The sequence below is a fragment of the Aspergillus glaucus genome (assembly GCF_001890805.1).
Source record: "Aspergillus glaucus CBS 516.65 unplaced genomic scaffold ASPGLscaffold_13, whole genome shotgun sequence".
In the NCBI taxonomy this organism is placed as follows: domain Eukaryota; kingdom Fungi; phylum Ascomycota; class Eurotiomycetes; order Eurotiales; family Aspergillaceae; genus Aspergillus; species Aspergillus glaucus.
Window position 1 is genome coordinate 582,550 of NW_019170465.1, and position 21,537 is coordinate 604,086.

Here is a 21,537-nt window from a genome sequence, read left to right on the forward strand (position 1 = left end):
GTGATGGTTGTTCTGGACAACTGTGTGTTGGTGTTTCCGCGCTGTTTGCTCTGTTTGCATCTCCACTCTCCACTCCATTAATACTCTTGTGCACAGGGTTCCGATATCATGTGTAAAAAAAGAAAAAGAAACAATTCTCTTGCCCTAATGAATACGTTTCAAATATCACATCTAGAAAATAATCAAATACTACTGGCCATGGTACCATTACTGAAACCCATTAGACGAAACTCCAGTCAAAGAAATTGCTATAAACTGTTTGCCTCATGTTATATTCTGCTTCGAGATATTTCATCATGCCCCATGTGCAGCAAATAGAAAAATAAAGCATTGCACTAGCTCCTCGAAGCGTAGATCTTAAGCTGTCATTGACGATATCTCTTTCGTCTATGGCAACAACGGTTGCGGTGTCGATGCAGGAAAACCTCTATCGAATGAAGAAAGACTCGCTACGGTTCCAGAAGCTCCGGTTTTTGTTCAGGTGGTCAAGACCGAGGAAATCCTCGCTGTCACCAATCACGTCCGAAAGGATGTCATCTGTTGGAAGCAAGGTTAACACCATTCCCATAAGATATTGCAATAATAGCAAGGAAATAACTTACCATCCTCAAGATACCGCGGACTGGAAGAGTACAAGGTCCGAGCGACAACGGCAAACTTGATCTTTTCAAAGTTCTTGCCTTTAATGCCGGTTCGCTTGGAAAGCCTCTCCTTCGTTTCCTTGAAAACCTCACCCTGTTGGATATTATTAGTGAATCTATTGGAAAATCGAGCAGTAGAGCCGCTGCACTTACAAGCTTTATAACGAACTTGAACGGCACACCATGCGGCCGGTTTGGTTCCCGGTCAAAGTTGAACGCACTGACCACACTTTCTCCTTGCTCCAGGTTGAGTTCCTCATCAGGGATCTTCTCAGCGTACAAAGGCACAAAATCGTTGACACCGGAGATCTTGCTGTCTTGCGGATGCTCCCTGTGAACTTTGCCACTATGTGCTTCGAAGACTCTCAGGTATTTAATCGCATCTTCCTCGAGGTTCAGTTTCTTCTGCAGCCCAACCTGAAGGTCCAGCAGAGTCCCGTCCCGAGGGACAAGTACTTCAACAACTTGCTATTGCCCAATCAGTACGGCCTTATTCTTTTCGCTGAAAATAAGGCAGAATGACTCACCTCTTTGGTAATGCCCTCGGGAAGCCAGGTCACCTTCAAGCACTTCTTGCTTTCATAGTCGCTCAAGCTCATCTCCAAAACTTCGAAATACAACGCATCCGTGCGGTGCAGGCTGTATCCGTATCCACCGTTCATTTGTGGGTTGAGGATTGAGTCTAGGTTTTGAGCGGTCTGATTAGGGTTGCGCCTGATAAATGGTTTCGGTTTGCCGGTGCTTGCGAGGACTGTCGCAAAGCGCAAATGTGTCGAGTCCACATCAAGGTGTTCACCGACCTTCTTCGAGAACTGGTCATATGTCATTTTTTTGTTGAGTGTTAGTGTGAACTCGTCGCCTTCTCCCACCCTGATGGGAGCAAAAAACACGTCTATCTTGTTCAGCAAGTAGTCGTAGTACTGCCTTGCGTCCTGGTATAATGCGGTAGGAGGCAGCTCAGACTCTTTGACTGTCCGCTGGAAAGCAATAACATCACCGTCCTGTATTTCAGACTGTTGGAAAGTTTGCTTGGGCTTCATAACGTCAATCATGGAGGGTTTAATCTCCTCGAACAGCATGAACTCCGTGCCAGCGGGCCAACTCATATTCTCGAGAATCAATGGTGCCAGCTCGGAGACCTTCTGATTCTTGCGGACGTAGACGGCGCAGACACCAACCATGTCTTGTGCCATGACATCGAAATGCTTCAGGAAAATGAGCACAGAATTTGCGCTGTCCGGCCAATCAACTGTTCCATCGGCAGACGGTTGGCCGACTTCCATCCAGACTCTGAATGTGTTTCCTTTCGAACCGAATCTGGCCTGCGCTTCCTCGAGAGTCATCTCAGGATCCCTGATGGCCTGGTCCGGACGCGTAGTTTTGTTTTGACGGTTCACCATCGCCCAGAATCGGATCTGGCTCGCCTTGACACCCTTTTCTTGCGCGAGCTGTTCCGCAAACTCGCTGACCTTTTTAGCCTTGAGGACTCGGTGTTGTTCTGGCAGTGCGGGATCGTCAGTTGGCAAGTCAAGGCTTGTCAGATTAAATCCATGGTGTGATTTGAAAGTCTCTTCTGACAGGACGTCGACGTTGAGATACAGATGAGCCTCTTCCCTTTCCTTCTTTCTCCGCTGGAATTCGGCGCGTTCCTCAACCAAGCGTGTCTCTGTGACAAGATTAGCGACATCAAATACGAAGAGGGTAAGATTGCGGCATACCGATGTGGTCAGGAACATCGTCCTTGGTAATGGGAAGGAGGACATCATCCAAACTCGTCTTCCGAATATAGACCAACATATAAGCATTCATTGACCGCTTGGTAGACAGCGTACGGGTGTGTGGCTGTCTAACTCCGGTAGCGCCATTGGACAGCTCGTATTCACCACCATAGTTCTCGTCGAGGACTTCCTTCTCAGTAGCTCGAATGACCCGATCATCATCAAACCGATACCAATGCCCATCCTTAGTAGGCTTCAAGTATGCGTAATAATGACCGGCATTCAAGTCGCCACTGTGTACCAGCACACCATGTAATTGATAGACCCAAGGTTCAGACTTATCAGCATCCTCAGACAGATAAGGCGTAGCATCGAATTCCATCGGGAAAGCGTGTCTGTCGTTCAACTTCATCATAGCATCGCGGTTGATATCGTATTCGAATCGCTTCAAATGTAGGTGCAAAATGGGCGGGAAGCTCTCGAAAATGACACCCTTCTTGGCATCCTGGAGTCCGTAAGGCGACCCAGCGTCGTACTTGTTTTCGCCCTCGAGAGTTTCCACCTGGATATAGTCCCGGAAACTGTCATCAAGGGTCTTGTTACCTCGCACATTGAGCTGGATATCCCAGAAATCTTCCACGCGAGAGGATTCGTAGTCGACGTTAATGCAGGAAATGTACGTTTTCGTTTTGCCAACAAACATGTCGGGGAGTGCCTTTTCAGCGGGGGTACCCTTCATCTTCTCCTCCAACCTCTCCATGAGTTTTCTCGACAATTCTTGGACATCCTGTTGTTCGAATATCTGTCTTGATTCCCAGCCGAAAGAGGCCGTAAGTTCAGTCGTCGAGACGGAGTTATCGCTTGTTTGTAAACTGTAGAAGAGTCTCTGAAGCGTCCAGGCACTGTTGGCTCTCGAGGACTCGGCCTCAGTCGGGATTTGGTAGACAGCCTAAGCCGGTGAGTATGCGGATAAGGAGGCTGTGATGAGAGCATACGCACCTTTCTGAACATGTTGGTGAAGTACAATGATTGTAGGAGTGAATTAAGATAGCAGGTTGCACCTTGGTTCTTCAGACCGACCATTCCGGTCTCCTTTTTAGAATCGTAGCTAGTTAACAGAGGTTAGTCGTCAAGCAGCAATTAAAATTTTTACTCCAATGCTTACTTCTGGAAACTGTGCCACAAGACTCCAGTAGGGTCCTTGACAACACGGACGTAGGCTGTGATGTTTGCCTCGTCATTCTGTACAAGCGGCACATCTCGTCCCTCCCAGGGGACACCGAACAGCCTCCGCAATTCACAGAATCTGGTGAAACCCCAGTCCCCCTCGTCTGCATTGAATCTATGCGTCGCGACTGGAGTTCATGTGAGCAAAGCGGCAGCGCTTCGACGGAGCTGAGACGGGCCTCTCTTCTACCTACCATGAGTGGTGTAGATGGACGGATCATTCACATTCGATAGGACCAAAGCAAACTGCACGCACGCGTACCAGTTCTCCGGTGGTTCCTTTTCCCAGGCATGATCCAAGTAGAGCGAGGCATAGTCGACGTGATTGCCATACGGGAAGAAGAGAATCCGCCTATTATCGTATTATCAGAATCGCATCTTCCAACATGCGGGCAAAGTGATTCCACTCACCATGGGGAGCCTCCGCACTGGAAGGCTGGCCCATGTTCTTTCCGATCCAACGTTCGCCAGTTTTTGACATGCCATGTGTGATGTGTTTCATCCAGTGTTTCCAGTTCTGGGTCTTTCGGGAGGATTCGTGCCATCATTGCAGCGTCTATAGTAAAATCCGTATTAGATATCATTCTCCAATAGCAGGTGTATTGCCATTCCGACAGCTCCGTTGCGGGGTTCGCGGTACGCAGGGAAGACGGGTGTAGAGACATGACGGAGATGTCGAAAAGGGAAGTGAATGCCCTTACGGTCATTTGCAAGAGGCTCTGGCTCTGGCTCTGGCTCCTCAGAGCCGGAGCGGGAAACGACGACGACGTCCGTCCGGTCATTGTTATTCTGATATTGCTCGTATTCATCGACGAGCATATCAGGCTCTGCGGGCTAAGATAGAAAGCAACAGTTCCTATGTCAGTTCCATTCGCTTTTTTCTCTTTTATTCCGGCTGGATGGATTTGGGATGGATGCTGGTTCCAGGCAAAGTGCAGAACTCACGTTGTCCATATAGGGGAGAAAAGTGTGTCCACCCACTGTAAGAAAACTCCGATTTGATCAAGCTCAACCAAACAATAAAAGAGCGTAAACAGTGACAAAAAGCGAGGGAATAGAAGTGACAGCAGATCTGAACAGTTGACGAAAGAAAACAATCGCCGAAACGGACAGGTGAGTTGGTCGGAAGAGGTGGTTGTGGTGAGTGGTAGCAGTGGAGTATAGAGAAAGTTCAGTGACGATGGACTGCAGCCGAAATCCAGCTTTCTTCTCCGAGCTGGCGGTGGCGGAGTGGGAGAACAGCGGCACACAGCAACCACTGATGAAGAAATCTCCAGGAATGCTGTTATAGCATCAGTATTTCCTCTCTAAGTAGGATTTGGTTCTGTTGTTTTGGCTCGTGTAGAGGACAGATCTGATTGTATTGTAGTTTGGTGTCGTCACTCATACTCAACGCATAACTACTACTTTATGCCAGTTTCTTGTTCTCTACCCCATACTATGAGTCCCCAATTGCTAGTTACTACTCCAAGTACCCCTGTATACGCCTATAGAAGATTTATTATGGGTTTTGCTGTATCTGATGAAGTGGCCTCTTATTGAATGCACAACGGCATTGTATCATTGGCTGTGATATCAGCCTCGAGCATCATCCCACCAGATGACATGAGATGCAGTAATTCGTACCATAGATCACCTTGGGAAGCTCTTGGTAGGAGTTTATCAGTGTATAACCCCATGGATAAAAACTGTTTACATGTCCAACGTCCCATCCAGTTATGTGCCTTGACTGTGTTAACTCTGGAATACCACTAGAATACTACTTCCATCTCTCCGATTTCCTTTCGCTTAGACACGAATTGGGCTGATCCCAATCAAGGTTCCTTCTCTCCACGGTAATCATGATGCATGTCACATGTTAGCGCTCGTTCTGACATTGTTCACCGCCCGGTGAGCTCTCGCCGCGGTCTCCCCTCTGTCCTCAAATCACAACAGCTTCCCACAGCAGAATCTCAATGGTCAGCTGGAAAACGAGTCTCCGGGATAGCCATGTACGATCCTGACCGGCTTCCCGGTTGAAATCAAAACCCCTTCTGGACGAATTGAGTGCATGGCGAACCAGTATGCACCTGAGTCATCCAACCCGCTGCTGGCATGCTTTTCCACGCAGATGGGCTTCTGATATTGCACGCTCCTATTCCAGTGTTACACATGGATTACCACCATGGAGGCCTGTTTCTGCCTTGGATGAGTATGTGGTTCATACGGATACGTCAATCCGCAATGGCACCATGCTAATACTGCATCAGATGGGTGGAGCGAGAAACCCGGCCCATCAGTCTTCGACAGTTGACGTTCTTTGGCCGGACCCTGACAGAGCCACGATTGATCAGTTCCGGAAACTATGTTCGGACGGAACTGCCAACTAGGTAGGTGAATGTGTCCTCGTCCTATCGAGCTGGCTCGCCTAACTTTTTCTCTCACAGGATTGCGCACCGTCTGCGAGATATTCAACAATTGCCGTACGTGGTCGTATCGAATCCGCACCTCTCCCTCGTATACGAATTATACTACAAAGCATTCGAGAGATTTCGAGCCATACCGGAGATCAGGACGTTGGAAGACAATGACGGATTCTGCGACATACTCCGCACGACCCTCAAAGAGCACCTTGTCGCAATTCCAAAGCTGGCAATGGGTGTTCTAGAATGTCGAGGTCTTCTACCTCCGGAGGTTATCGATGAATTCATGAACACGCTTTTACGAGCGGTACGTACTCCTCTGTTGTTCTTCGATATCACGGCTAATAATGGTCTCAATAGAGAATCTCTCGCCGCGTTATTGCAGAGCAGCACCTAGCACTAACGGAAACGTTCAACTCTCCATGGCACTTCCCTGGCTCCCAAGACCGCACGGATATGAACGCAGACTTTGTGGGCGAAGTCTTCCTAAAATGCAACGCAAAAGAGGTGATTGAACGGTGCGGAAAGCTAGCGCAAGACATGATGCGACAGAGCTCTGGATCGGATAAGATCCCAGATATCTGCGTACAAGGCCACCTAAATGCCACATTTCCTTACATCCTGAGTCATCTGGAATATATCATCGGCGAACTTCTGCGCAATTCAATCCAAGCCGTCAGCGAAAAATACAAAGATTCTTGGGAGAAACCACCACCTATCCAAGTCCTTATCTGCGAAGCGCCACAGCACGTCATCATGCGGATATCGGACCAAGGCGGAGGCATACCTCGCGGTGTTCTCCCGTATCTATGGTCTTTTGACAAGGGGCCACAGAGCAGAGCGCATCTCGAGAATCTTAAACGGGTTCCTGCGATGGCAGCCACAATGCAAGAACTGACGGTATCCAAGGAACGGAAGCACGCTGATAAGGAAACATTCCGTGAAGGCTCATTGGATTCTCTGACTTCACGGCCTCCGAATCTACGTCTTGGTATGGGATTACCTATGAGCAGGGTCTACGCCGAATACTGGGCAGGTAGTCTTGAACTACATAGCTTGGAAGGCTATGGTGTGGATGCATTTCTCCAGATATCAAAGCTCGGCAACAAGAACGAGCAGGTCACGAACAGGGCAACGATTGACGCTGTATGATAGGATTGATTATATCATATGCTTCTATGATGTTGAACGCCTCTCAAACAATATGTCTTGTTCAAATACTGCACGTGATGTGTAATGCTATACCGCATCCGGCAACACCGCTGATCCGGCGGAATCCGGCGCGCGCTTTTCCCCTTTCGGACGAACAATGTCAGACTTACCTTCCATAATTTATTCTTACTTCCTACCAAACTAGCGAAAAGAAAGGGAAGGGACGAGTTAGTTACACCACAATGAAGAACCTTAACGCTTCCAAGGACGACAACCCCGTCATCCTCATCTACATCCTCCTCTCCACTATCCTTGTTTTCAGTTTCCTTGGTACATTCCTCGATTCCAGTGGTAAACGCTCTCCGAAGGCAGCAGTCAGCGAGCGATCTTGAATTAAGATACGTGGAAAGGGGGTGCCGATTATTCCTATATCCTGAATCGATCTTTAGAAGCAACATGGCGGGGACATTTTCTATGTTTTTGGTGATTCTTGTGACCCTGTTTGGTATGTTTGCTATCGTGCTGGGGATCTCCCTGCAAAACTCCTCGAATAATTGCAATCCATTGTTGAACCGCCTATGCTAACCAGTCTAGTACCTCCTCTTGGTATCCTTTTGATCTCCGGGTGCAACGTCGATCTGTGTGTCAATATCCTCCTCACGATTTTGGGGTCAGTATCCGTTATCCCTGCATCCCTTCGGAGACACAGGAATAACCGATTCACCAATTCTAGCTACCTACCTGGTCTCATCCACGCCTTACATCTCGAGCACGTCTATTATAGCCGCCGCAACGTGGATCCAGCTGCTGCACCCCGGAGAGATGCGCCTGGTGTGTATTCGAGCCGTATCCAACATGGTGGACGCCATCGTCAAGCGCACAGGAGCTACGGCACGGTGTGACTTTGGATTATATACCGCGAGCGCGTGGTAGTGATAGACATGGATAACTGTTGGGCATGAGTTCGATGCTTTTGGTTGCGCTTGGTTATTCTTCTTTATTCGCATACTCGTCCTGTTCGACTTTTCCTTATTTTTATGGCATTGGCATAGCAGCGTGGATATCCTTAGACCCAAAACTCCGTTAATTCATCAACTAGCATATCTCTCAATTCTAAACCGCCGATTTCTGAGCCTGCCCTTGCGCCGCAGCCGTACTAGCCCTATTACTCCCCTTCACCTGCGGGAAATCAAACGGCTTGCTAACACCTGCCGCACCCCCAGTCTGGGGAACAGACCCAGACCGCGGACTCCACCACAACGCCCCAACCCAAGGCTGCACATTCCACCCCACAGAAAGCGTCACACCCTCCCTCTCTGCCAACTTGCCCGTGATATCCCCAATCTGGTACTTGGACTTCTGCCCGCGCAGCCGCAGCACACCCAGCTCCGCAGAATCCTTCTTCTTATTCTTGTTCTTGCTCAGACCCGAGCTCTTGCGCTTAGTCGTAGACGAGGAAGGGAAGAATCGCTCGCGCAGCGCGTTAAACGAGTAGGGAGATTCGGGGGCTTCGATGATGGTATCCCAGATAATGGACTCAGAGAGCGGGTTTAGGGATGAGGAGGGCTTCTCGGAGGAGGAGTAGGAGGCGTAGACGTAGACGAAGAGTTGTTTTGTGTTCCAGTTGAAGAGGGGGGTGAGATCTGAGCCCATGATTAGACAATGTTCCCTGAGACCATTAAGAAAAAAAGTGGAGAAGGCGTACCAGCATCCAAATCAAACCGCATCTGCGCATACTCTTCCTTCTTGCTCGAGTAGTAATGCGGACGTCCTTTGATTCTGCATCGCATTCATCAGCATACTGTGTCGCATGTCGAAAAACCCGGAAGAAAAGGGAAACATACACCTGAACATTCTTGACCTCAACCTCCGACGTCACATTATCAGCAGGAAAGAATAGAACACTGAGAGCAGCAATTCCAGCGACGAATAAGGCCACAGTAGTGAAGAAGCCGAAGACGCCTTGCGCGCGGTTCAGTGAGGAGTGCATATTTGTCTATTCAATGTAATCGACAAGAGGGATACAACAAAAGAAAGGGAAAAGAAACGGCCGGGGAAAAATTGAAAAGGCCCCCTTCTGTTGAGTTACGAGGCAATGCCGGCGAGGCTGACTGGACTGACGATTGAAAGTGTACAGATATGCACAAGCCACAGTTTTGGGGAAGCGTGGCTGGTGAGTTATCTCTTATCGATAAGGATTGCCCGATACGGCGATCTTGGTCTGTACATCGAGATGAGCCAGGGCGATCCATGTCCTCGTGAGATGTTCTTTGCTTCTTTTATGTAGTGGGATTATTTTAGATAGCTCCAGAGCTGTTTAATTGAGAGATTTGTCATTTCATTTCGTGTTCGAAACGAAGGTGGTGATCTATTATCTGGGTTGAGGTTGCTTGTTTCATTCGGATATCAAAAGACGGCTCGACCCCTCATCAGCAGCTCAAGAAACCAACCTGTCAACTACACTCTTTTACTCCATACTTTAATCAAACACAGCTCCTCAATTGCTTCAAAATGGGAGACCACGTCGTCTTTTTCTACGGTAAGCATAACACAGTTCTACCCAGAACATACACCAACCCCACGTCACCAACCATCAACAATCGAACACCACTAACAAGCCCAAAAAGGAACCTTAATGGCCCCCCAAATCCTCCACCGCGTAATCCACGGCCGTCCAGACCCAGAACCCTGGCAAAAGAACCTCCTCACCTTCCAACCATCCATCCTCCACGGCTACCGCCGTCACCGCGTGCGCGGGACCGATTACCCCGGTATCATCCCCGCAACAGAATCGCAATCGCAGGAACAAGAACAAGAAGAAGGACAAGAGTTAACAGAGTCGACGCGCAAAGCATCTGTCCTCGGAACGCTGGTCTCGGGCCTAACGGACGGCGACATCCACCGCCTTGATATCTTCGAGGGGTCTGAGTACACGCGCGAGCCGGTTAAGGTGCGGACGTTGCGGGAATCGCTGAGCCAGGAGCAGGGGGATGAGGAGACAAATCCGGATGGGCATTTGAGGGATGTGTTCGATGCGGCGGGGGCGGAGTTTGCGGATGAGGGGGAGGAGGATGTTGGGGCGGTGACTTATGTGTATGCTGCTGGGGAGGGGAGGTTGGAGGATGCGGAGTGGGATTTTGAGACGTTTAAGAGGGATAAAATGGCGTGGTGGGTTGGGGCTGATGAGAGTGAGTGGTGATGGTGGTTGGGGTTCAGTTTGGGGTTTCATGGGTTGTCTATATTGCATTTGGGATTGGGGTGATATACATAAAATAAATGATTGCATCTGGGTACTAGAATATAAAATAAAAACACGAGTCAACTGAAAGTAAAATGCAATTGGTATCTTATGCTCAACCCTCTCTTGAAACGCCAGAACCCAATGCCACTACCCGGGCCTTCTGTGTAGCAAGCAAATTAACAAAGGTTTAAAAGGACAAGGACATTATCTACAATCCTCCCAACTCCACCACTAGCTTCCTGCGTTTCTTTTTAGCAGACTTCGTCTCTTTTGGAAGCGACGGCGGGGGCGTTCCACTAATTTGCACCTCAACCTCTTTCTCTTTCTTTCCATCGTTTGAAGGAGCAGGAGGGTTCGCTTTCACGGCGACATTATCGTCATCGACGGTAACAGCGTTGTCATCTTTCTTCTCCGGTTCGGCTACCGGAGGCTGGATACCGGTTTTCTTCTGCGGCGACGTGAGATCCAAGACCCCAGGTTCTGGCTCCTGACTGTTGGGAACCTCGACTATGTCTCCATCAGCTCTTTGTTCCGTATGTATAGATCGCACGGCTTTTGACGGATGGGCCCCTTTGTGTTTCCCGGTGCGCGTAGGAGTTCCCGGGGAGAACGATAGAGATAGAGGTTGGAACGGACCTGTAGCTGAGGCCTTGGTCTCGGGAGCCTCTTCTGGAGGGTTCTCAGGTTCTGCGGGAGGTAGAAATAATGGGAAGGGTTCAGTCGTCTTTTCCGGCTGTGACGAAGCCTTTTCTGGATATGACGAGGCTTTCTCTGGCGGCGGCGAGGCCTTTTCCGGCGCTGGTGAGGGTTTGGTCTGTGGCGCGTCCGTATCCGGTTTCCCTCCTTCCTTCGCAGGCTCTGGTTTCCCCTCTCCAAGCAGGAAGGAAATCGGCCGCATATCCGCCATCACGCGTTTCTCGCCCAACTCCCCACGACTAAGCTGCTCTTGTTCATCGTAAAGGTCATCGAGGAACCTGCGCAAACGCTGGCGTAGAGCACCAGATGACAAAGGCGGCCAGTCCGTGCGCTCATCCATCTCTCCTCGAAGCAACTTCGACACGAACCCATCCGGATCTTGAACGAACTTCTCCACATACGCCAACAGATATAATCCACAATCCGAATAATTGGACTGTAACGGGATCGAGCGAGCTCGCAGGCCACCAACCAACGTGGTATCGACATCGATTCCCTTCTTGGACTGGGCTTCTTCGGACAAATATTGACGCAGATTTCTGATGGTAGGCGACCGGGCCAAGTTTAACGAGTCGAAGGTGATGATTACTGGATCCAGGGGATCCCGGGCATCTCGCGCATTACGGGGTCCGCGCGACTTCTTCTTCGACTTTTTTGACTTCTGGGATGGCGCTGTGGGTTTAGGTGCGTCCTCTGAAGTTTGTTGAGCACCGCTCCGTGTTTTGGGGGGGCTGGTAAACTTCACGGGAGAAGTATTCGGGTTCTCCGCTTTCTCAGGCCAATCTTCATCAGAAGCAGGAATCTCCTGCGCGCCCCTGTCGTTGGTTTCCGTCTTGTCATGCAGTGTCATTGCGGCCATTGATTGCCGTGCCGTTTCTTCCTTGGCAGGCTCAGGATTCGCTTTTTGTTCTTCTAACCCCCATTGTCCTTGCGCAACTTCTTGACTAGAAACTGGCGTGTCAGGAACCGCCTGAACCTCACCTTCAGGCTGAGAGGCAGGTTCTTGACTATCATTGGAAGGTGGCTTGTCGGCCTCCGAACTTTTTTTCAAAATCCTCTGCAGGTTGGGCAAGTTGCATATAACAGCAACATACCAATGCGCAGACTCATTAATAGGAACGACAATGTAGTCATAGCTGAAGATATCCACGCTTCGGGTCCACTTCTGGACGCTCTCATAGTTGACAACCCTCCTGTTCTTGGGATTATTCGTGAGTGTCGCGTAGAAGTAAGAATTGAAAAAGTAAACCCGTTTCGCAGCGTCTTTGTTGGTCCGTTCCAGATGGTCTTCCAGGAAGCGCATATAGAACCCTATGAGGTTGTCGTTCAGGAATTCATCGGAACGAAGGCGCTCACGATCCTGGGCATCCACTTCAGCCTTCTTCTTGCCAAAGCGCGGGTACAAAAGCGGCTTTTCCCATTTCGCGAATGTTCTAGCAGGTGGCTGTGGCGCAGAGTCGTTTCCATTGCCGTCATCGTCGTCACATATGACTGTGGCTGGTTCTGGGTCTGCGCGGTGCGTTGTTGATCTTGTCTGCCGATTGTTTGGAGGAACTGGAGGCGAATATTTCATCACGGGAATTTCAACCGAGTTACTCGTACTCACTCTTGTAGGATGAGCGTGAGCGGTATCATCGGACTCGTTACGTTCATTGGTAGGAACATCTGCAGACTTGCTAGGGTGATCATCGGTATCATTGGAAGGTACAGTAGTTCTATCGTCGACTTGGAGCGACTCAGAGATCTTAGGGCGCTTGGGCGTCTCTGTCTCTGGTTCAGGAACCGGCTCGGAGACGCTATCAATGCTAGGACGCTTCAACCTATTGGAAAAACAGATGAATTCCCTTTCGGTGTTCTTGAAAGTGCGATCCATCCATTCACTAGCCACATGTAAGCATTGGTTGAGATGTCTAAACAGAGGGCGTGGGAGAGCGTACCTTGGCTTGTATTTGAGTTTGATAGGAAGAATCTGCAACAAGTGAAATAGCTCGTCTTTTACTTCTGGTGTTATTAGTTCAATATCCATTTGATTACACTGCCCTTCCGTTTTCGACAGCCCTAAACGAATTTTACAACTCGTGTCTTCTCCGTAAATGACTTGCATAATCTGCCGTAGGGAGATTTCTTGCTGTAATGACGAATCAGGTGTATTCCCAACAACCCACAAACGATTAGTGTCAAGATTTACTTCAACAGCCTTTTCGCTTGATGGGCGTAGCTGGACCGTGCCAAATTGAACTTGAGACGCTTCGAATGACCGATAGGGTTCAATCAACTGATGGATCTGTTCGTTTGACACCCTTCTCCTCTTTTTGCGACCCTTTTTATTTTTCGAAGCACTGGGCGAGAAAGTTGTTGAGCGAATATCGGAGGGCGAAGACCTCAACGCGCTGCTGACGTCTTCCTTACGAAGCGGCAAAGTAGATGGCACTGGCGGAACGGTTACCGCACCCTGTAACTCATCCGAGCTGCCGGAGGTGCTTCGCCTTCTATTCGAGACGGAGGGACTTGTGATCGCTTTCAGTTTCGGAGCAACTTTCGGTCCTTCAACCTCAACGCTTTGTAAAATTCCCGGCCGGGGAGCTTGATTCAGACCCTTGGAATGGGATGCGATAATATCCGACGCAGAAGAAAGTCTTTCTTTGGCCGCATTTTCCGTAAAAAGCTCATCATGGTCACTATCGGATGGGACAGACTCTGGAATCGTATCTTCATTAGGCTCCCATGCCCGGTTTCCCGTATGCTTCCTTGATGGAGACGTATGCGACGAAAGTTCGAGCACTGGAGGTGTGCTTGAAATTGGTGCGATTTGCTCCATCACGTCGTCATTATCCGAGAAGCTATAAACATTACTAGGCGCTGGTTGGGAATTGCGACGTTGACGTTTAGCAGGTCTGTCGGAGGCTTCGAAGTTTGGAGCGTGTCCGGTTCGTGATGCGTCGTCAATTGCTGTAAGCAATTCTTTCGGAGTATTCGACTTCTTTCCCCGCGCACGAAATGGCCCGCTTTGCTTCGAGTTTTGCGATATCCGGTCGACAGGTTTGTTCGAGAATTGCTATGGCGCAACTGTTAGACCGAGCAACAGGGAAAAGAAGGATGATATAATGCCCTAATAGCGACATACCTGTCCCGGTTTCGTCTTCTTCGTCGCAGCAACAGCAACAGTCTGCCCCGGTACAATTGGCACGCCACCGTTCTTTTTTCTGAAGACAGATTAGAACCGAAATCCTCCCGATTTGCTACCAAGTTATCGCTAGAACGTACACATAGGATGGGAAGAGCCGCTTCTCGTCATCCGAAGTAAACTCGTGTCTCATCAACCTTTGCTGCCCCGTCCTAAGCACCCAGTATATTAGCACCGCACAACCCCGATTCTGAATCCGTGACGCAAGGATATATTTACAGGCGACTCATCCCTACCACTGGACGGGGAATGGTCTTGCTCAGTAAGGAACGTACAGCTCGTGGTTTTTGCGTAGATCGTCGGAGTCTGTCGGCGGCATAACTAAGGTCGGTCTATTAGGATAAGCGCAGATAAATGTCAGCTTCCACGTAGACCCCAAAAGGAAGAAGAATATAAAAGTTCCAGACGGAGCATAGCCCCAGCAAAGAAGAAGATATATAAAAACAAAATTAAAAAAAAAAAAAAAAAAAAAAAAAAAAAAAGAATAAGAATACCCACATCTGCAAGCTGGGAATGATCCTCGCTATAATCCATAGATGTACCAGAAAAGTAAAACCTTATAGACAAAGCGACATCCCTCATACCGGACGCCTGAGTCTGTGCAGTCTGATCGGAGATAGCATGAGAGGGTCGTAGAGGAGATGGGAATCGTCGGCGCTCCGTGGAGGATTAGGATCGGGGGCGTTGTTCGCGAGACCGGGCGGGTTGCAAATGTGACAATCCTCCAAACGGCAGCATGTGTCTACCCTGGGGATCATTACATGACCGGGATATGGCCAGGATATTCTGTCTGTCTTATAGTTGGAGACGGAGGAGAAGCGGATCGGTTTTCTTGGATTATTGGATTATCGCAATTGGTTGCGAGGGCGGTCGTTTTCTGCCTACTCCGCGTTTTTTTTTTTTTTTTTTTTTTTTTTTGGTACGACGGGGGCAAACAGATACAGAGGGGAGAATGGAGAGTAGGAGTATGATAGGAAACATGACTGAACATGTCGAATGGCATGCATTTCACTACGCATCAAGTCCTCTCGTCTTGCAGCACCAAGCATGAATCTAATGATAGTGATAGATGTCAGAAATCAGATGTAGAATTCGCCCAGTACCCCGGTCCTAAACGCATCCCAATAGCATTTTTGGCTTTTTTTTTTTTTTTTTTTTCTTCTTTTATTGCGTTTCCCATTTACTGTACAGGGCCCTAATCCAGGCTCAGATAAAGCATATCACGACGCCGTCCCTTTTCATTTATCCCCAGTAGATTCGTCATTGGCTGTCGTTCTCCGTCGATCGGCTCCAAGGTGTTGATGGTGGTTGTTGTGGTGATGCTGGTGATGATGGTTGGCTTTCTCTTGGCGAGCCTGGTCAATCGCTGAGCGTTGAGCAATGCTATCGTCATGGCTCTTCCATATGATATTGGTGTCGGCCGGGAAGGCAAGCAAACGTTTGATCGTTTCCCTAAGAAGATCAGTATGAGGGAAAAGAAGCAACATAGGAAGAAAAGTCATACCTAATCTTAATGTTCCGCCCTCCGTCAATCCTGGTCCAGACACTCAGAACATCCTCGCCGCTCCGCACACTGAGAACGGCACCGCAAACCTCGTCGGCTGCCTCTGCAAACTGGTCGCCAACGATAGCCAATAAGAGATCCTCCCAGTACCGATCAGCCACACCCTTCTTCAACCGTACAATCCACTTGCCGCCTTTCTTATTTGCATCGTCCTCCCATACTGGACGAATGCCTTTCTTGAAGATGTGGTAGTCGGAGACGGTAGGGAGAAGAGAGGGTCGCTTGAGGTGGGCGTATACCGACCAAAAGCTTTCCACGGACGAGATAGATGCGAGGGGGATGGTGGATTTTTCGTAGTCGGAGTATTTCGGTGTAGGGGGGCGATACCAGATCACCCAAGTCGACTTCAAGGGATGCCCTTTGGCGCCGGCACCAAAACCCCTGGCCCTCTGGCTCTCTGCCACAGCCTGTTCAGTGGTGTTGATGTCTCGTTTGTCGCCGGGAGCCTTCGAGGAGCCGGTGTCGGAGGAAGCGCCGGGAGTCTTGGGAGCACCGAACGAGGCGAAAGCGCCGGAACCTAAGCCAAACGCGGACGAGGCATTCGTGGAGGGGGATGCGACGCCACCGGATAGAGGGGATATTGCGTTGAAGGGATTCGAACGGCCATGGGAGCTATCGGGACCAAAACGCTTCGAAGTGTGACTGCGGGGAAGGTTGGCACCACCATCCTTGCCGTCGGGGCCCGTCATGGACAGCGACAACTTGGCGGAGCTGGACAAATCACCGGAATGATTAGTTTCCCCTTTCTCATTTCATTGGAGAGGTGCAAGTCTGGCAGTGCGACTTACTTGGTCCGGCGCGTCCACAGATTGGCGTTATCCATCGAGACAGATTCTGAGACAGCCCAAAAAAGGAGCGGTCATCAGGGAGAACCGGAACAACCGTGAGAGACCGAGACACCACTGACGACTGACAGGCGCAATAATAGAACACTCGAATAAAAAAGTAAGGTTCAAAAAAAAGTGGTTAAAAAGTAAAAGACCGGATGCAACTAAGAGATCGTAAGATGGCGACACAGAAAGTGGGCGATGCAATGAAATAAGAAACTCGTGATCGTGACGGTGGAAGTAGAGATTACTGAATAGATCTTGTAAATCTTGATGCTAGCGATGAGTAAATGAGGAAGAGGGGGGGAAACAGTGAAAGTAATAGTAGTGGAAGAGACAGTGAAGTGAGAGGGGATCGAAAAAGATGAAGAAGAGAAGAATTGGAGATCCGGAGCTTGACCCAATCACCGTTCAGCCCCACCGCCGCCTACGCTCGCCGAGTTTTTCCGCTTCCGACAACGCTTTTTTATATATTTTCCTCGACTTCTCTTTTTCCTTTCCTTCTTCTTTTCAACCAAGACCACCGACTCAAATCATCGCTGGATGCGCACTTTACTGCTTCCACTGCTCTGGCGATTCCGATGTGTGTGTCGAGAATAAAATACCACTTCTAAAACCATCATCACGAGGGCTTCTGGCTTCCATGATGCGGTGATGACCTGAAAGACGGGACATTCCTTTTTTGACTCCTGTATAACTGTTGATGAGACGACACAATTAGATTCGACTAATATGAATATAACTTGTCTATGTGATATCTGTCCTTTGATCAAAGTAACAACGGGTGCGTACTGTTTCATGCTCCCTTCCCGACACCAAAACACACAATGTATCGCCTATGAAGAACCAATCGTACTCTGGTAATCCGAGATGCTCAACCGCTACGACTACACTTCAGCCTCTGTGCTGTGTTGCTGGTTGAGCGTGAGGTCCTAAAGGCAAAGTCTGATGGCATTTCCCTTGAATTTCAATTTATGAAACCAGTATGTGGTCGCAATTGCTGATCGTCACAGGGGAAGATAGATTCTTGTATGTTTTGATTATACCATTCAGGATCCTTTTCTAAATGTTGCGACCATAAATGTATTCTTATAACATTGACGTTCCATTCCAAATAAATAAACATATCTAGCAATATCAACCACCCTGGTATCTCGTCAAAAATTGAAAGGGGAAAAAAAAAAAAAAAAAAAAAATGAAGACAAAATGATTAAACACCGGCCGGTGCTGGTGGATACTCTCCACCAGAGTCCGGCTTGACACGCTTCGGGTCCCTCTCACTCTGAGGCACCGACGAGACTGCTTTTCGTTTCTCCTTCTGGTATTCCGCTGCGCGACGAGCTTCCCGATCCCTCTCCTTGCGTAGGGCCTTGGATTCGAATTCGTGCCAGTCGCCTTCGATTTTCTCCAGCCTGAGGAAGTAGTCAGTAAGAAGACTAAAGTATAAATAGACAAGGAAAGGAAAACATACTCAAATGCTTGCTGAGGCTTCGGTTCCTCAGACACAAAGTAAGGATGTGCCAATACTTCCTCAGCAGTGGGCCGTTTCGCTGGATCATACTGGAAGATATTGGACACCAAGTCCAGAGCGGCAGGGCTGAGAACGGTGCCATATTGTTCCTCAAAAATCCTCTTCTTGCGCTCTGCAGGTCGCATCAATTCAAACCAAGGCATCTCCACAATATCAGACCATTCCGCGCGGGTCGGCGTACCAAGAGCGTTGTAGAGCTTGTCGAGTTGGCTGATTTCACCTCCCTCACCAGGGAAAACGGCCTTCTTCGTGAACATCTCGACATACACACAGGCCGCACTCCAGACGTCTACCGCCGGTCCGTAGCGGGTTTCTCCCAGTAAAAGTTCGGGTGGTCGATACCAGATCGTAATCACACGGTTTGTGTAATCAAGTTGGCGGCTCTTGGAAAAGAACCGGGCAAGACCAAAGTCTGCGTATTTCAACAAGCCCGTGTTGCTGATGAGGATGTTCGCAGCTTTGATGTCACGATGGAGAACACCGCGATGGTGGAGGTAATTGAGACCTTCGAACATTTGCTTGGCCAAATCCTTCTTGTGGGCAGCGGTGAGCGTAAAAGTTGGATGGTTAATAAGACCAGTGAGATCGTGAGCGAGATATTCGAATACCATAAAGCACTCGTTGCGTTCAACCATGACTTCAAGCAAGCTGACCACATTGTGGCTTCGGAGATGTTGAAGCAGCTTGATCTCGCGCACAGCCGTGACGGGGAATCCATCTTTTTCGCCTTCCATCCGAATCTTCTTCAATGCCACTCCCTGCTGAGTATATATGTGGATAGCTTTGAAAACCTTTCCGTAGGTGCCCGCACCAATGACTGATTCATTCCCAGGTTTTCGATGATATACAGAGTCGGATTGGGTAAACTCTTCGGGCAAGGTAGGGCGTGGCTTCGGTCGGGTCATGATCTTGACTTGCTTCTTTGGCTCCGGCTCCGGCTCCGGCTCCAGCTCTGGCTCTGGCTCTGGCTCCTGCTCGAATCTTGGTTCTGGCTCGGGTCCCCAACCTCGATCTCGATCAGGGGAGCGTGTCCGGCGGCGCCCAATACGAAAGTCTGGCCGTTTGTCTCCTCGTCTTCTGTCAAAACGATCGAACCGACGATCATCTCCTCGTCGGCCACCCCTGGGTTCACGAAATCCTCCGCGGGTCTCTCGGAAATCACGTCGGTCATGTCTACCCCTGTCGCGATCACGATCACGGTCCCGATCTCGGTCACGCCCTCCACGACGATCAAATCGTGGATCAGGCTTGAACCTGGGCGGTGGTCCAGACATCATCCTACGAGGCGGCGGAGGTTCAGCAACCCGTGGTGGAGGCTCCCGAGGCTGCATTCTCTGGGCGAGATCGGGAACTGGCTTGGGGACAGGAGCTGGCGTAGGTTTTGCTTTGAAAGCAAAGCTGATTTTACCTCCCTTGCTCGGACCGGTAGGTGCATTGGTGGGATGTGGTCCAGGTGGTGGCATTCTTTGGGCATCATTCTGTTCTGAAATGGGTTTTGGTCCTTCACCTTCTAGTGGATGATCTCTGCTCACTGGTCGGAAAGGATGGCCACCCTCTTTGAAACGGGGAGAGTTTCGATCATCTGGCGGGGGTGGTGGAGGACTTTGTGACGGTTGACCCGACGCCGTGTGCGGACTATGAGGACCGTTCCAACTTCGGGGATGCGTTGGAGCCCACTGGAGGTCGTCAAATTGGACCCGACCACGGGGAGAAGGCCCACCAGTAGATCCAGAAAAGTGACGGCCCTGATTCTGATAACCACCGCGGTATCCAGAATGCCCACCATGATATGGTGATTGGCTCGGGGGTCTGCTGTAGGATATTTGCTGATTCCGCGGACCAGTTGGGGGAGGAGGATAGCTATTCTGTCGAGATGGAGGAGAGCGCCTATAGTATACCATGCCTGATTAGCCCAGCCCAAAATAGAGAAGGAAATTGTTCTTTCTAATGACCGACTCACCTCTGCTGCCCATTATACGGAGGTTGTCCACCCCATGGGCCCCGTCCCGACGAATACGGAGACGTAGGCCTAGGGGAATTTGATGTTCTGTATTGTGGTGATGTTTCAAAGTGTCTGTTGTCAACATGTGGATTGAAACTTCGCGAGCGTGGGGCATCGCCATCACCAGAAACACTGGCGTTGTCCGCGTCAAAACCTGACCGGGAAGGGGATGGCGATCTGGCGGAATCAACGACAGACCGCATTGGCCTTGTCGAATTCATTTCCGGGTCACCTCTAGAATCCCGATGAGAAAGCGTCGAAACCCTAGAATTCACAGATCGCGTTGAATGACGGGAGGCAGATCGATGACGGAAATTTCTTTCAAAATCGTCCTCCAGATGGGGGCTGCGTGACCACCTACGAGGTGGTGGTGAAAAAGAGTCTCTTCCACGGCCGGGAGATAATGAATCTCTCCCTGGAGAGCCCACGCGCCCAAAATCGTTCCGATGTCGGTCTCTCCCTCGTCTGGGTGGCCCTCGACCGCCTCTACCGCGACCTGGGAAACGTCCACGTTTCGGGGGGAAAGAGCCTCGGTCAAAACCCTCGCCGTGTTTGCGATGGTGACGAGGATGGCGCGGAGGATGAGGAGGACGGTGCTGGGGGCGATGAGGCGATGGACTCCGTGTCCTTTTGCGTTTTGACGGCGGTGGTGCCGATGGGGAGTCGTCTGTTCGAAGCTCCTTCTCGGCTGCCCACGGACGGTAATCCAGATGATCTGCTGAAGATTGCGAGAAACGACGGAAACTTGTGTTCCTTCCACTTTCTGACGGACCAGGGGAACGAGCGCTCGGTGTATCTATAGGCAAATCGCGAGGTTTGTGAGGTCCTTCGCGGCCGGGATGGGCAAAAGCACGCGAGGGTGGCGGCGACCGTAACGAACGATCTGATCCGCCGTATTTGGGCCAGGGAGGACGGTCTCGCTCCCGATGTTTGTCCTTGCCTCTATCACGATTGTAAGGACGAGAATCTCGAGGCCTTTGTCTGTCGTGATCACTGGCGTTGTTGGCGGCGCTCCACTCGTCTCTCAACACCGGACTCCTACGGGACCCAGCCATGTAATCGTCTGCACCTGCATCGGGTTTAAGAAAGAAGACCGGAAAAAGGAACACGGAGAACCAGTAGGACTGGTAGCCGACTGGACAACTGGGGGGGCGACGAAAGTAATTAGATTAGCCTGTAGATGAAAGCGCAGGAGATTCCGGGTGGAGCCAGGTCGTTTCGCCTAGTTCAGCGTCGGTGCGCCGTCCTGTGAGGTCGTTCGTTGGTTTTTCGGGGGAGGATTTTGGGGCGTGCGGAAGCGTGGTTTTTCCGGGCAGATTAGCCTGTCGAGGGAGTAAGGGAATGTTAGAATA

At 50.0% G+C, this 21,537-nt stretch overlaps 9 protein-coding genes across 9 annotated transcripts; 3 read left to right on the forward strand and 6 right to left on the reverse strand.

Moving 5' to 3' along the window:
* Positions 1-4,750, reverse strand: ASPGLDRAFT_173751 (ubiquitin-specific protease UBP15). The gene is made up of 11 exons (XM_022542801.1): positions 4,532-4,750; positions 4,288-4,420; positions 3,998-4,142; positions 3,781-3,938; positions 3,525-3,714; positions 3,359-3,467; positions 2,360-3,308; positions 1,169-2,307; positions 795-1,109; positions 603-735; positions 1-537 (listed from the first exon to the last, which is right to left on the reverse strand). The coding sequence occupies exons 1-11, from the start codon at positions 4,538-4,540 to the stop codon at positions 428-430; spliced, it is 3,390 nt and encodes a 1,129-aa protein (XP_022399878.1). The 5' UTR covers positions 4,541-4,750; the 3' UTR covers positions 1-427.
* An 899-nt stretch (positions 4,751-5,649) lies between these two features.
* Positions 5,650-7,140, forward strand: ASPGLDRAFT_67430 (protein kinase PKP2; the record flags this gene model as incomplete). The annotated part of the gene is made up of 4 exons (XM_022549137.1): positions 5,650-5,777; positions 5,836-5,955; positions 6,013-6,295; positions 6,349-7,140. The coding sequence occupies 4 exons, from the start codon at positions 5,650-5,652 to the stop codon at positions 7,138-7,140; spliced, it is 1,323 nt and encodes a 440-aa protein (XP_022399879.1).
* Positions 7,141-7,596: 456 nt separating this feature from the next.
* ASPGLDRAFT_129103 (YqaE/Pmp3 family membrane protein) lies at positions 7,597-8,042 on the forward strand (the record flags this gene model as incomplete). The annotated part of the gene is made up of 3 exons (XM_022540858.1): positions 7,597-7,645; positions 7,735-7,810; positions 7,874-8,042. The coding sequence occupies 3 exons, from the start codon at positions 7,597-7,599 to the stop codon at positions 8,040-8,042; spliced, it is 294 nt and encodes a 97-aa protein (XP_022399880.1).
* A 211-nt stretch (positions 8,043-8,253) lies between these two features.
* Positions 8,254-9,130, reverse strand: ASPGLDRAFT_67431 (signal peptidase complex subunit SPC3; the record flags this gene model as incomplete). Its single annotated transcript, XM_022549138.1, has 3 exons — positions 8,254-8,783; positions 8,846-8,919; positions 8,985-9,130. 3 exons carry the CDS (start codon positions 9,128-9,130, stop codon positions 8,254-8,256), a joined length of 750 nt encoding a protein of 249 aa, XP_022399881.1.
* Positions 9,131-9,651: 521 nt separating this feature from the next.
* On the forward strand, positions 9,652-10,508 carry ASPGLDRAFT_1494211 (gamma-glutamylcyclotransferase family protein; the record flags this gene model as incomplete). Its single annotated transcript, XM_022542033.1, has 2 exons — positions 9,652-9,679; positions 9,768-10,508. 2 exons carry the CDS (start codon positions 9,652-9,654, stop codon positions 10,337-10,339), a joined length of 600 nt encoding a protein of 199 aa, XP_022399882.1. The 3' UTR covers positions 10,340-10,508.
* Positions 10,496-14,565, reverse strand: ASPGLDRAFT_466781 (uncharacterized protein). The gene is made up of 4 exons (XM_022546499.1): positions 14,342-14,565; positions 14,202-14,280; positions 13,015-14,132; positions 10,496-12,957 (listed from the first exon to the last, which is right to left on the reverse strand). The coding sequence occupies exons 1-4, from the start codon at positions 14,392-14,394 to the stop codon at positions 10,590-10,592; spliced, it is 3,618 nt and encodes a 1,205-aa protein (XP_022399883.1). The 5' UTR covers positions 14,395-14,565; the 3' UTR covers positions 10,496-10,589.
* A 934-nt stretch (positions 14,566-15,499) lies between these two features.
* ASPGLDRAFT_26777 (eukaryotic translation initiation factor 4E) lies at positions 15,500-16,514 on the reverse strand (the record flags this gene model as incomplete). The annotated part of the gene is made up of 2 exons (XM_022543603.1): positions 15,500-15,713; positions 15,766-16,514. 2 exons carry the CDS (start codon positions 16,512-16,514, stop codon positions 15,500-15,502), a joined length of 963 nt encoding a protein of 320 aa, XP_022399884.1.
* Positions 16,515-17,862: 1,348 nt separating this feature from the next.
* Positions 17,863-19,646, reverse strand: ASPGLDRAFT_36639 (putative protein kinase; the record flags this gene model as incomplete). The annotated part of the gene is made up of 2 exons (XM_022544712.1): positions 17,863-18,064; positions 18,124-19,646. 2 exons carry the CDS (start codon positions 19,644-19,646, stop codon positions 17,863-17,865), a joined length of 1,725 nt encoding a protein of 574 aa, XP_022399885.1.
* Positions 19,647-19,711: 65 nt separating this feature from the next.
* On the reverse strand, positions 19,712-20,300 carry ASPGLDRAFT_36640 (uncharacterized protein; the record flags this gene model as incomplete). Its single annotated transcript, XM_022544713.1, has 2 exons — positions 19,712-20,070; positions 20,144-20,300. 2 exons carry the CDS (start codon positions 20,298-20,300, stop codon positions 19,712-19,714), a joined length of 516 nt encoding a protein of 171 aa, XP_022399886.1.
* Positions 20,301-21,537: the final 1,237 nt, after the last annotated feature.